At 44.6% G+C, this 13,696-nt stretch overlaps 5 protein-coding genes across 6 annotated transcripts; 2 read left to right on the top strand and 3 right to left on the bottom strand.

Moving 5' to 3' along the window:
- Positions 1-519: 519 nt before the first annotated feature.
- Positions 520-2,367, bottom strand: LOC131266589 (probable 26S proteasome non-ATPase regulatory subunit 3). The gene has a single exon (XM_058269167.1). It carries the CDS (start codon positions 2,230-2,232, stop codon positions 739-741), a length of 1,494 nt encoding a protein of 497 aa, XP_058125150.1. The 5' UTR covers positions 2,233-2,367; the 3' UTR covers positions 520-738.
- Positions 2,368-2,830: 463 nt separating this feature from the next.
- LOC131267660 (calcium load-activated calcium channel) lies at positions 2,831-3,976 on the top strand. The gene is made up of 4 exons (XM_058270589.1): positions 2,831-3,035; positions 3,119-3,196; positions 3,259-3,433; positions 3,503-3,976. The coding sequence occupies exons 1-4, from the start codon at positions 2,975-2,977 to the stop codon at positions 3,738-3,740; spliced, it is 552 nt and encodes a 183-aa protein (XP_058126572.1). The 5' UTR covers positions 2,831-2,974; the 3' UTR covers positions 3,741-3,976.
- Positions 3,965-6,060, bottom strand: LOC131267659 (FAD-dependent oxidoreductase domain-containing protein 1). The gene is made up of 3 exons (XM_058270588.1): positions 5,972-6,060; positions 4,263-5,904; positions 3,965-4,197 (listed from the first exon to the last, which is right to left on the bottom strand). The coding sequence occupies exons 2-3, from the start codon at positions 5,698-5,700 to the stop codon at positions 4,058-4,060; spliced, it is 1,578 nt and encodes a 525-aa protein (XP_058126571.1). The 5' UTR covers positions 5,701-5,904; positions 5,972-6,060; the 3' UTR covers positions 3,965-4,057.
- Positions 6,061-6,680: 620 nt separating this feature from the next.
- Positions 6,681-10,799, top strand: LOC131262486 (apoptotic chromatin condensation inducer in the nucleus). Of its 2 annotated transcripts, none has more exons than XM_058264498.1 (6): positions 6,681-6,857; positions 7,027-8,950; positions 9,027-9,234; positions 9,433-9,748; positions 9,812-9,924; positions 10,000-10,799. In XM_058264498.1, the coding sequence occupies exons 2-6, from the start codon at positions 7,029-7,031 to the stop codon at positions 10,264-10,266; spliced, it is 2,826 nt and encodes a 941-aa protein (XP_058120481.1). In that variant the 5' UTR covers positions 6,681-6,857; positions 7,027-7,028; the 3' UTR covers positions 10,267-10,799. The 2 variants fall into 2 exon arrangements, with proteins under 2 accessions (XP_058120481.1, XP_058120482.1); XM_058264499.1 differs by lacking the exon at positions 6,681-6,857 and having other exon boundaries at positions 7,406-7,688; positions 7,829-8,950.
- A 1,392-nt stretch (positions 10,800-12,191) lies between these two features.
- LOC131267576 (ranBP-type and C3HC4-type zinc finger-containing protein 1-like) lies at positions 12,192-13,152 on the bottom strand. The gene is made up of 4 exons (XM_058270481.1): positions 12,916-13,152; positions 12,658-12,855; positions 12,447-12,578; positions 12,192-12,371 (listed from the first exon to the last, which is right to left on the bottom strand). The coding sequence occupies exons 1-4, from the start codon at positions 13,150-13,152 to the stop codon at positions 12,192-12,194; spliced, it is 747 nt and encodes a 248-aa protein (XP_058126464.1).
- Positions 13,153-13,696: the final 544 nt, after the last annotated feature.

Below are 13,696 nucleotides of genomic sequence, written 5' to 3'. Positions count from 1 at the left end.
ACAAACGCGAAGAGAAATGTCCCGCACGACTCTTTTCCCTTTTTCTACTGGCAATCTTCTTTGCCGTGATACATCTGTCTCGTTTTACTGACTGTCAGCGTTTGACAGATGACAGCAGGAAGTGTCGTTTATTTTATTTTATATTTAATTAATTCAATATGAACATTCAACGAAGAAGAACATTAATCGTTATTTGCGGGGATTAATTTACTTCAATGTAATAATTTACATCCGAGCATTTCATTCCCAACATATTCAATTTTCATACTAAAATTTGGATTTACTATTTGACAGCTTTGACGGATCCACTGTCGCATCAGGACATTTCGTTTTATTTTGCGAAATTTAAAACAAAACCGTTCCACTAAAAACCTACAATAAAAATGACTCATTCTATGCTGCTAGTAAATGCCCGTATAATATATATTTATTGAAAAAAGGCAGACTAATCCACATCATTTGTGTTTAGTGAAATAACAGACGGAAGCAAATAGCCATCTTTACAACTTAAACGCTTACAAACAAAGATGCATGTAATTCCTTTGTGACAATGTTTTTAAGTAAATTCACAAAAAACTTGCGGTTCCAATATTTATTCCTCAAATGAATTACGCAATTTTTGCGACATGAAATATACGAGATACGCCAAAGCGCCATTGAATTATTCCTATGTACTCAATCCTGCCCTTCACACATTCAGCAGAACTTCAACCCCACTTTCTTCGTTCGGCTGTTCATTTAGAATCCATCGTCGTCTTCCTCGGCCATCTCCTTGGCCAACTCCAGATCCTGCTGCTCGCGTTCCCTTCTCTCTTCGGCACTTTCCAGTTCCTTGCCGTACGACTTCGGTGGATATCGCATCGCCTTTACGCTCTGGTTGTGCAGATCCAAACAGAACGAAATACGCTGGTGAAAGGCGAGCTGAGGCTCGCGCGTTGAGTAGATATCGGTGCTTTCCTTGCTACGCATGTAGCCTTTCTCCGGGTCCAACGTTGCCTCAATCACACCGTCGCGGATAGCCTTCGCAACGATGAATTCGGCATCTTCGGGCGAATCCAGTCCAAGCTTCTTTGCAATGTCCTGAGGACTAATGCGTGAATATGCCAGCCCAATCGAGCGAATCGCAGTCTTGATGACATTGTGGCGCAAGCGAATGATCAACGTGAACGTGTGGTCCTGTCGGAACTGCTCGCCGAAGTTTTCTAGCACCTCACCAAAGCGCTGCAGATTACCCATGCGAACAGCCTGGGTGAGCTGGAAGTAGGGTCCAAGCGAACGACGCAAAGCAGCCTGACGGAACACCTTCCGCTCGGGAATATCTCCCAGCAGCAGCTCTACGACGATTACGAGCTTTTGCACCGTCTGTCGGAAACCAACGGCGGCCTGTTGCGGCGCCTTACGGAGCGCTTGCACCAGCTGCTTGTGGGCCACACTGTACTCCAGCTTAGCTGCCTTGATGCGACCAAGATAGTACAGGAAACGCGCACACTCGTTATTGCTGGCAGTTTCCGGAAACACCGACTTGTTGACCAGCTTATCTGCCTGGTCGTACAGCGAGTAGTGCAAATAGTTGCGCAACAAGCAGTTAATTAGAACCGCTTGCCCTTCGAAGTCGTTGCGTAGGGTAGCCGTGCGAAGACGGGAGTGCAGGAACGGTCGAATACTTTCCAAATCGTTGTTCAACTCTGCCACTCGGGAATAGTAGAAGTAACACTTGGCAGCGATCAAATCCAGCGAACGGCGATTTTGACCGACAATCTCCGTCATCAGATTTTGCGCGCAGGTCGTCGCTTTAGCAAGTTCGTTTTTGTCCAGAAGTCGCACCAACAGCAGAAGATGGAAGTATGCATCGACCTCCGGTACCGGGCTCTTGATTGCCGCCCGGGGACGCGGTAGCTCCGGTTCCTGTGCTCCCGCGGGGTAGTCCTCGATGTAAGCCATCACACCTTCACGCTCTGGCCCCGCCGGGTAGAGCTGCACGGCCAATGAACGGATGACCACCAAAGACAGCTTTCGACGTGTAGTCGGAAGCGAGCGTAGCACTCGCAGGATGAACCTGGGTTCCTTACTCACGACCGCTTTGTCGATCTGGCGTGCATGGTCCCGGATTTCCTGGACCGCTAGTAGCTCAGCGTCTTTCTTCGCTGCTTCCGCATCTTCGGCGCTTTCCATCTCGACGTCCACGATTGGCTGGCTCTCGGAGGCTGCAGTAGGCGCCGTCTGGGAAACCATGATGAAATGGATCTTAACGAGCTCAAACGAAAATGATTCCTGTAATCTTATTTAACGGATTATAGACTTCGCACAAAATCCGACAGCGCCGTGAATACTTTGCTTCTTCAAGAAGGAAGATGATACTTCTGTATTTTTGTGTGGAAATCTGTCACTCCGAGGTTTGTCGAGTCATGTAAATTCGAGCACTTCAATCTAGTAGATCATGCAGTCAAGGTAAACACACCTTTTCCATCCCATTTTTGTTCGCATATATCGACGAATGGTAAAACAGATTCTACCTCAAAGTTCTTAAGTTTACACTACATTGGGATTACTTTTTCTTTTAGTTTGCTGCCTAATTTAATAATATTTCTATCCTAAAAGGCCTTTGCTTATCTATGTACCTTTGCTCATATTATTGCAGTGTAATGACGTTGATTGTTTATGTCATTTTCATCCGTTTATGGCTACGCGAGTTAGAGTGCCCGTTGTAAGTTACATGATATCCTGATAAGTCATTTAGCTATAGACCTTCCAGCTACTTCACTGCCTTACAACTAGGAAAAGGTATCCTTTGCTCAAGTATTTTACGACTATCTCAGAGATCAGCAGACCCCCTTGCCTTTTTACAGACGTTCGTATTTATACTTTTTCAAAGGAGCAAATAGCAGGATTTCTTCAAATTTTGTATCGAAAAGTGCAAGTATCGCCGAAAAGCAGTGTTCCCACGTTTTGCTAAAATCTTTTTCCGACGAACAACATGTGGTCCGATACGCTGCTGATAGTTTTTATTTCAATCTTTACCGCACTTTTGGGAGAAGGTAAAGCACTTATTTTAGAATGTGGCCCGGCGATTTGGATTGATTGGATCCACCTAATTAACAGAATGTTCCCTTTCTCTTAGGTCTGACGTGGGTGATGGTATACCGGACAGAGAAATATCAGAAACTGAAAGGAGAAGTAGAGAAACAGAGCAAAAAATGTGAGTTCATTGAATTTCACTGTTGACCAATTGGATTAAACTTGTATATTTCTCTCTTACAGTGGAGAAGCGAAAAGAAATTCTAGGAGAATCCTTAGATAAGAGCCATAAAAAGAAAATCGAACGCGATGAAGAAAAGTTGAAGAACAACAATCGCGATCTATCGCTTGTGAAGATGAAGTCAATGTTTGCCATCGGTTTTGCCTTCACAGCGCTTCTCAGCATGTTCAACAGCATGTATGTACAATGGTTTAGACTATTTCGTGGGTTCAGGTATCCTCAAGCAAAACGGTCCTTTCTTTGCAGCTTTGATGGCCGAATCGTAGCACGGTTACCATTTGTGCCAATCTCTTGGATTCAGGGTCTGAGCCACCGGAACCTGCCCGGTGATGATTACACGGAATGTTCATTCATTTTCCTGTACATCCTATGCACGATGTCCATTCGTCAGAATATACAGAAAATGCTTGGCTTTGCACCATCGCGAGCTGCGAGCAAACAGGCTGGTGGTTTGTTCGGCCCTACACCGGGCCAATTCAAGTGAACTGTGGCCATTACACTGGTATTCTGTGAGTCTCCTGCGTGTTTGACGAGCGGACAAAACAGCCTGTACCTCTCCTACTAAATTGTTCTTCTCCCAACGATGCGATTACTTTACGTACGTAAGTTTATGTTTGTTCTCAATTAATTTTTTTGTTAAAGTAGCATAGCGCCAATGTTCATCGATGTATTGGAGTGAGATTAAATAAATTCCTCGGCCAAGGACGATTTAAAATATCACGCTCGTTTGTACAACTTTATAACGTCTTCTATTTTTACAAACTTTATTACATACACTTTCTCCCGAAACTATCTATTGGACTAGAAAATGTTTGCTTCAAACATGGGTTGATCGATAATTATCCGATCAAAACCGAATCGTGTCAGGTCGACCGTCCGAAAGCCTCCATCAATGATCATCTCGGAAACAGCTCTTCCCACAGCCGGAGTCTGTTGAATGCCTATAATAAATAAAAGAAGTTTATTTAAAAAAAAGACCAACATTGTTCATAAGTAGTATTCATACCGTGACCACTGAATCCCGTAGCAATATACAAATTGTTATAGTAAGGATGTGGCCCAACGATTCCGTTCTCATCGAAGGTGTTAAATTCATAGTATCCGGCCCAGGCATTTTTAACTTTGATCGCTTCGAAACTTGGCACCAAGTGGGCCAGATTGGGCCATACTGTTTGGTCGAAAAACGTATGATCTACTTCTAGGTTGGCAGCGGATGGTTCCTGCTCGGGAAGCGGGCTCTTACCCCCGAGATAGTTGCCTCCTAGCCCATCCCTTCGAAAATAAGTCCCACTGGGATCGATGGTCAGTGGCGTGTTGATTCCCGGGCCTTGATCGTTCTCGCACTGGAATACGTAAACGAACCGTTTCCGAGGTTCCACGGGCAAAGGAATTGACAGCATCCCTTTTCCCGTACCTATCCGCGCAAGACGGGCAACGGCTCCGGATTGGGCTCCGGCCGCAATGACCGCTATGGCAAACTTAATCTCACGCACTTCGCCATCCTTCATTTTGATGAATGCTCGATCGATCCCTTCGTATGCTCCTTCTTCGATACCTTCGGCCAGAATGTCCGGCTGATGGCGGAAGCCGAATCCGACCATCTCACCTTCCACGTAGTGCGCACCATACTCGAGAGCCCGTTTTTTGAAACCACAGAGAAGGGCCCACGGATCAAACCAGCCTTCCTTTTCAAGACCATGACACCCGAGTGCGATCCCATCCGTATTCATCCACGGAAACCGTTGCTTCAGCCGGGACGCCGTTAAAAGCTCATTTTTAGCTCCGAGAGCATTTTGCAGCTTTGAGTTTTCCTGTAACTGTTCGGCACCAGCCTCGGTGGCCAGCAGGAGGTATCCGTGAGGGGTAAAGTTTAAATCCACCTCATCGCCAAGGTAGTCTTTACTGTTGCGCATAAAGTCAGCCCCGAACAGGCTCATCTGAATGTTTTCCACTATGGAAAACTGTTGCCGAAGGCCACCAACCGATAAACAAGTGGATGCTTGTGCATAGGTTGAATCCTTCTCCACCACCACAACGTTCAATCCATCGCGAGCCCGTTTTTTCAGCCAATATGCGATCGAAGAACCAACTCCTCCGCCTCCGATCACCAGCACATCGCAGTGTGATTGGAAATCATCCCTCCGGTAGCGCTCCAAGTAGTTTTCGACGGATTCTGTAGCACCAGATTTGTTCTCGCTACTGTTACTTTGTAGGCTTTTTGGTAGAATGAACTTTTTCATCCGCTGCACATCGTTGCCGAGAAGCTTCATTGTCCGAGATATAGGATTGTCCTTGTTCGCTTCCACCTGATCGGATAAATCTGTCTTTCCTTTGCCATCGTTCGATGCTCCGTACAGCCTGGAGTGGCATGATGTGAGACTTTGGAACCGTCCGCGGTTCAGCTGACCGACTTTTGCCGTTTGTCGTTGCAGCACTTGGAACATTATCGATCACACAACCGCTTCGTCCACAGAAAAGTTTAAACTACGCGTGCAAAAAAGGGGTTATCAATGCACTGGGCAATTGATGTTTCCTCCTAATTTACGTACTTCACAGTTTTTCCTGGCCGGGGAATGGTCTGATACTGCAGCTTTCAGTTATCTTATCAGCAAGATTGGCAGGATGAAGTATTGTTTTTATTAGCTTATCTGTGGAATAGTAAACATAAAAGGTGTTATAAACGACCAAAAACAATGCTCGATTGTAAGACCATACTAATTTAACTTCACCATCTGTTAATAGACAACATACGACTCTTTAAAATGTGCGATTTTCGGGTCTACTAAAATTTGTTTATGTTTTCATGTTATTTAATCAAATGCGGTACGGGCAGGGCTGTTCCCGATACTTCATAAAGCGATTTGAAAAAATGGTTTTCTGAATTGTTGAATAACACTTTTTGTCCTAATTATCTCCATTCAAATAGTTTCAAATATGCATATATTCGAATGTTTTTATTAAATTTAATATAATAGCTGCCATTGGCAATAAAAGCATGGTAAATGATCAACACAAATTTGTTTACAAAAGGCTCTTTTAAACCAGCCCTGCAGAAAGGCCTTTCCGTAAAGGAACGAAGTAGTGATGGGGAAACTGAATCCCTACAGGGATTCGAAGCTTTCGATTCAAATCCATTCTGAGATCCGGATCTTCGAATCCGAATCCCAATCCATCATATCATGCTTTCTTACCAAACTTACCGATTTTTCATATTATTTGTTACTTTAACAATTATACTATCAATGATTGAATTGATCCAAAGGCTAAAGATTCTGTCAATATGATCCCCAGGATCTGATTCTAATCCAAATCGAATCAAATCTTTGGAATCCGTCAATTGGGATTCGAATCTTTAGAATCCGTCTAATGATCTAATCTTCGAATCATCCGATTCCCGAACACTAGTGACAAGTGTTGAAAAGAAAACGCGGAGTGCTAATTTTTGGTACTCGTGAAGTTGATTAATTTGTTTAGTGCGGCACAAGTGTTGTACTCAATTTGCTAAAACATCGTTTCCTCAGCTATCCCACGGGAAGCATTATCTAGAAAAGGTACAGGCTAAGCGAAATCCGTACAAGTGCGTGCTAATTTGTTCGAGAAGGTAGGTTCGCGTCGTCGCGTCTGCATCATGAACGAAAATGTATTATGGCCGCCTGTGGTAGCATTTTCAACTATGCCGTAAAGAAAAACTTAATTTAAATGTAGTGCTGTGATCAGTGTTACTCGTTGCGGGCCCAGTTTGCATTAAATTTCACGTTTGCATCTTACAGTTATGCGTCGCAAACCCAATGCCGGTGTGAGTACACCGGAAAAAGCGACTCCCCGCCGCTCTACCCGGGGCCGCGGGCGCAGATCACCGTCCAAAAGTCCAGAACCTGAGCCGGATACGGACGAGCGTGAGTACGATGCGGCACAGGACGAGGAAAAAAATAGCAGTTCCGAGGAGGAGAGCACGAGCCGGAAGGGAACCGGCAAAACACGCGGAGTGCGAGGAAGAAGTACCTCCTCACGCCGGAAGACTGATGACAGGCCGCCTTCGCGAGCACGTCGCAACAGTCGCCGGGAGAAAGAAACGCAAGAGGAACAAGAGGCAACAACTGAAGAAAATGGTGCCGAAAGTCAAGAATTGAAGCAGAAAAGCGATGAGCAAGTAGATGCGGTACCTCCTTCAAAGGATTCCGAGGAAGTGATGGAAGTCATACCGGAAGAACCCACGGATGAAACGGAACCTTCTGCAGAAGCTGGCGAGGACACGGATGCGGTTGAGAGCATGAAAGATTGCCAAGATGAAAACGATGGCAGCAAGGAAGATAAAGATATTGTACATGACGACCATCAAGAGACAGCGGAAAGCAAAGAAGATTCATCTGCTGGCGCTGTATCGAGGGAATTGCAGTCGGAAACAAAGGCATCAGTGGACATCGAAGAAAAGGTAAGTCAAAACAATGGTGATGAGGAAAATATGAAGAAGCAGGAGGACAGTGACACGCAGGAGAAAGAACATTCCCGCGCCGATGTTGAAGAAGTGCAAGATGATAGCAAAGCGGTCGTTAACAATCGTTCTCGAACAAGGGAAGAAAGCGATTCCATCGAAAGTGGTCAGGAAGAGGGTGAAATTGTTGGACAAACCGGAGACCGCGCCGCGGACAAGGATGAGTCCATATCGGATGGTAACGGAGCAGAAGAGTCAAAGCCTGCTGACGCTACGGATGCAGCTATGGTTACTACCGAGGAAAATGCAAGCCAGGTTGTAACCGCCGACAAAGGACCAAAGCAGCAGCAGGAGCAGAAGGATGATAGCGTGGATGGTCAGAAAACGAAAGTTTCCGAACAACCTCAGCCTCCTAGACGTAGACCACGCTTTTCCTCGCGTCCGGATAAAGATTTATCACCGGTGAGGCCACCTACTGAGAATGCTGCTGTGCAGAATGACGAAGAACTAGAAGCCGGGGAAATCAAAGACACAGACCAGGGCAGCTCAGATGCGAAAGCGAACAGCGCAAAGGAGGCTGAGGAAAACAGCTCGGTGAAAGAACCTCCCCGCATTAGACCATTGCAACGCAAACGGCGATGGCTTTCGTCGAAAAACGCTGAGTCGAAACCGGCGGTCATCACTATTTCGACTGATTCGTTGAAAAATATCATTTCCGATGTTAAACCAGTCCCGCTGGCGGACGTGAAGCTGGATTCAGCCTCCGAAGCAGAAGGTCCGGACGGTTCCGTCAGCACCGAGGAGGACGATAAAGAGCGAGCAAAATCAAAGCGCAATCAAAGGGGGTCGATCGATTCGACCACGCAGCAGTCACAAACGGCGGCTACACGTCGGCGCGTTTCCAAATCGGCCGAAAAGGAAAACATTCAGCTGGACGCACCGGAAGGGGAGGAAACGGCTAACGGGGATAATGTTGTGCCGAAGCAAAAACCCGTCATGGAAAAAATTACCATCACCCGAAAAATAAGCATCGTCAGTGATGATGGTAGTGCAGCTGGGGCGACGCCAGCGGTAACTTCTGTGCGTCCCCCTAGTCCGGCAAAACATCATACTAGCAATATCCTGTACATCACGAACTTGGTGCGACCATTTACGGTTCTTCAGCTGAAGGGGCTGCTGGCACGTACCGGAAAAATCGTAGAGAATGGGTTTTGGATTGATAAAATCAAATCGAAATGTTACGTGAAGTACGAAACGGAAGAGTAAGTAAATACATCTTTTCATTTACCAACCATTTAACCACCAAGCTAATCCATTTTTGACCGATTCATTCCTCAGTGAGGCAACGGAAACGCGTCACGCTCTGCATGGCATCCGATGGCCAGTCTCGAATCCGAAGTGTCTGGTAGTGGATTTTGGTGGTGAGGAAGCGATGGAAAAGGCTATTCTCTCCACACTCGAAGATGGCGCCGTCCGTGCGACGATGGAGGGTGCGAAGGAGGGTAAAGAGTTTGGATGGTCCCGTGATGCACCCAAGAAGGATGAGGTAAGAATAAGAAATTGAATTCTTCATTCAGTTATTTTGTTGTTATCTATATTTTAAATTATTCCTTACCTGGTTTGTTTGGTCTTTTTTCACATTTGTCTACTTAAAAATTCTTCAACATTAACTAGTCAATTCCATGCACAAATATTTGCCTGTTTTTAATGCATTTTTGTTTTGTTTTGCTCACTCTCCACACAGGATACACCAAGACCAGTTCGGGAATGGGATCTCGGCAAGAAAGATACACTCGATCAGCAGGAACGCGACCGGAACGGACGGGCGCTGGGGCGTGATCGCGAGCGTGAAACCCAGGGCGAAAAGGATAAGAGTGGCGGCGATCGAACTGGACGTGATCGGGAGCGTGGGCGAATAGAAGATGGAGGACCTCGCGATTCCAGGGGTAACCGAATGGACGCGAATGCAGGCGGTGACCGTAGTTCGGAGCGAAAGCGGTCAACTGATCGCGAGTATGGACGAGATAGACGGCGCAGTACTAGCATTGATATGTCACCAGGTAAGCAAAACGGATCTCTAAAAAGCCTGTTTGTATAATACAATTTGTTGCTTTTACTTACAGCGCGAAAGTTTAAGAAGCAAGATAAAGAACCACCAATTCGACTGCTCGATGATTTGTTCCGAAAGACAAAGGCTACGCCATGTATTTACTGGTTACCGCTCACAACCGAACAGGTATGGAAGACCATCATGGATTCCAAGAAACTGATTCCTAAAATCGTCTAATTAAATATCCTAAATGTTTTCCAGATTGCCGTTAAGGAAGAGCAACGTCGCAAAAACATGGCTGAGCATCAGCGCCGTCTGGACGAGCAGCGGAAACTGCAGGAGGAAGAGCGCGAGCGTGAGCGCAAGCGCGAACGGGAACGCCGCGAACGGGAGCGCGAACGGGATCGCGACCGGGACCGTGAGCGCGAGCGTGATCGCGAGCGGGATCGTGAGCGTGATCGGGACCGTCGTCGGTCGCGTTCCCGCGACCGCAGCCGTGACGATGGTGGACGTCGCCGGCACAGATAAGAAAACAAACCATTCACCCCATTTTTACAAACTACAATTTCCTTACGCGTGTTTTATGCATAACCACAAGAACGGGCGGACGGGTGGGCAGATGGCGGCGCTGATGCATTATGAACGTACTGATTCTCGGCACATTTGGATGAAAACATGTTTCAGTCTGCTTCTTCCAGAGCAGGATGCTACAGACAAACCCGTACCAACACAGCGTAGAAACCCATCGAAAATATCGTTTCGAAAAACGCAAGTAAAAAGATGCTGTTTTAGTCCAAATTCGAAGCTTACGTGACATACAGCGAGGTATGACAGTACTACATGTCCTTTGACCATATTGATGAAGTATTAGAGATATCCGTTTGTAACTCGTTCTGTAAATTGTCTACATTTTCGTAATGTAGATTCACTTGGTTTAGTCGAATTAACTTCGATTGACCGAAACCTGACGCAATATGTACGCTGTTACTTTCTTTCATTGTGTGTTTCCTCTAAACCTAGTGAATAAACATTTTTCATAGGCTTAGTATTAGCTTCGGGAATTTTGTTCTCATGCACACTTTTTGCACTCGCATTAGCGCCGCCAGGTTTTTTTTCCCTATCTACCCATCGTCCGTTTTGCTTGACCGCGTTTTCTTTTCATAAGGTTATCCTAGACATTACAATAACTTTAAACATATTCATCATCTTTCGTCGCGGACAGCGGGGGCTCACAGGGACTTATGAACATAACCTGTCTGTATGAAAACAGATAAGAGAAAGGGAAGACAATTCGAGCTAGGGAACATGCAAACCTTATGCCCACAGTTGATTATCTAATGGGCGACAGCACAACATACACTAATTTGCATTCTATTAGCCGAGTAATCAATCATCTGTCTGTGATGATGATGATGATGATGATAAAGATGCCTGCAAAGGTCCCATAATATTTTAGAGAAAAGCAAATCCTGATGCAAAAACCACCAGGCATTCACAACCACCTCCCTCGGTACTCTACATCCCACGAGCATGAATGAAGTTGATAGCCAGGAGAATCCCGAACCAAACTAAGTCCAAATGCTTCTCAATTCTTCATCGAAACGCGGGCAGCAGAACGCCGTACATGCGCATCGTGTGTGTGGATAAGTTTCGGTAAATGCACGAGAAAAAATGCATAGTTTATCTTGCAAAACGATTTTCCATTTATTTTTGTCCTTCGTTTATTTGCATCAGCATCGCGAACATGACCGAATCCATCCAATTGGGAAGAAAATGATTGGGATTCTTCGTAATTGCGGTGCAGTTCGTCACGTTTATGCTACGGTGTGTTAAAGGATCGCCGCTGAAGACTGTTCCGTGAAACCAAAACGACAAATGGACGGCGGCGAACAAGAAGACAGACCGTATCATGCCCTGAATGATTAGTTTTATTGCAGCTTCCGATGCCGAACATAGAAATTATGGTGTAGGCCAGTTGTAAACAATCCTGAAGTCTCCGAATCCTCGTCGATTATATTTAATTGTGCTGCAATCCAAGAGCAGCGTTCACTTATTCAGGTCCTGTTGCCCTTGATGGAAATATGTCGCATACCCGTATTGTTCGATGATTGAAAAATGAATTCGTAAATTTGCATCAATAAAAATGTAAAATAGACTTAAACCAAGACAAAATTGAGCCGGTTTTAATAACATTTTTCAAGTTCATGTGTTCTATAGTCGTTACGTGTGTAAGTAGTAAAACCGATAATATACAAGTATTTTTTTATGTTTATGGTTAGTGTTTCAGTACAACACCTTAACTGTAATTCATTCAGTTGGATAGTAACTTAAATTGATTCAAATAAAATATATGAAATATTTAATGGCAACTAAAATGGTAGTTGTGATCAATATTACCACGTTTACCCGGCATTCTCACCAAGGGCTGATCCGTCAGATTTTTAACACCACTTTCAGTGGCAGTCCGAACAAGACGGATGGCACTTTTTTCCATTGATCCCGCACCGGCACCCAGCGCTTGTATCACCGGTTCCATTCGGACCCCATCGAGGACCGCGCGTAGCCCAGCAGATCTCCAATTTACACATACTGCATATGACGCTATCGCAACCCCCGGTTTTCGTAACTGCCACCTGCAATTTTGCCCATACAAATAATAATAAAACTACTAGATTGATTTTACGAAGCAATATCCATTAAAGACTTACATTACAAGTTGGACATGGAATCGCCAGACCTTCCCGTATCATTTGCAAAACTGTATCTGCAGAACCGTCATGTAGGTTTCCAATTTGTTTCGTGGTTTGGTAATCCAAACACTCCATCCCTTCGTGAACGGCCTGGAAAAGGAATAAATGAAGAACTTTAACCTACTTCACCTGTCGATAAAAAAGCTTCCCAATTTCTCTTACCGCTTACCTTACAGTCTGTACAATTGACAATCCCACAAATCGAGCATTTGTAAAAATTCACATTGCTCTCATAAGTCCACCATCCAACGCAGTTTGGTGTTTGACAATGGAATGTGTTTTCTACGACGAATTCCGCCTGCCGCAAAGATTTGGCGAGATGCTTTTCGAAATCTTCATGGCTAACAAGTCCTTTAATCTCCCGGTGCTTAAAAAATAACATCAACAGTTTAATTTGGTGTCAGCTCATGGTAGAAGGTATGCTTACCTGTATCGTGCTTTCACAGCTGTATTCCGAATTTTGGTAAGGACAACTAATCTGGACGTCTTGGCTAAATTTGATGACACTAGTAATACATGGTTTGCAAAATGTATGAAGACATTCTCGTAATACAATTCCTTCGCCTGCGTCATAACTTTCCATGCAAACTGGGCACTCAAATGCTTCAAGGTTTGCCACGACTTCTACTTTTTCAAGATTTAGTAACGACTGGTAGTGTTCCATTGTTTTTCTTCGAACGTACTGTTGCAGATTTTCGTTTTCTTGATTTTAGACAGAAAATGGTTTCGACATCACATCATTTCTCCTTCGAATAAAGCTTACCGCAGTGGCCTGCAATGCGAAAATGAACAGTTCAAATCGGACATTTATGCCATAAACAATACTTCATCACTTGCTATAACGCTGTTGACATTTTTGTTGTGTCTCATAGCGGTTGAGTTTAAATATTGGATCTTTCTTGGTAAATGGGGTATGCTACGTGATACATCTTCTATTACAAATTCATTCATTCTGTTCACTTCAGTGGTTACTATGTGGCAGCAAGATTCAGCGAGTATTGAATATTTAGTGCTCTCGTCAGTAGAATCAATATGACTTGCGCTTAGGTTCGTTCACAAAGATCACATTATGTTTGATTGAACATTTGTCAAATAAATTGTTTTTATTGTTACAATTTTCTACAGCTGTTTGATCAATAGCGTTTTTAGGCGTTTATATAAAAATAATGGGAACAAATTAGTAAGGTCAATACTTAGCACCTGCGTTG

This window comes from Anopheles coustani, chromosome 2, assembly GCF_943734705.1.
Source record: "Anopheles coustani chromosome 2, idAnoCousDA_361_x.2, whole genome shotgun sequence".
NCBI classification, from domain to species: Eukaryota; Metazoa; Arthropoda; class Insecta; order Diptera; family Culicidae; genus Anopheles; species Anopheles coustani.
The sequence above is the reverse complement of the archived record's forward strand: the minus strand, read 5'-3'. Positions and strand labels throughout refer to the sequence as shown.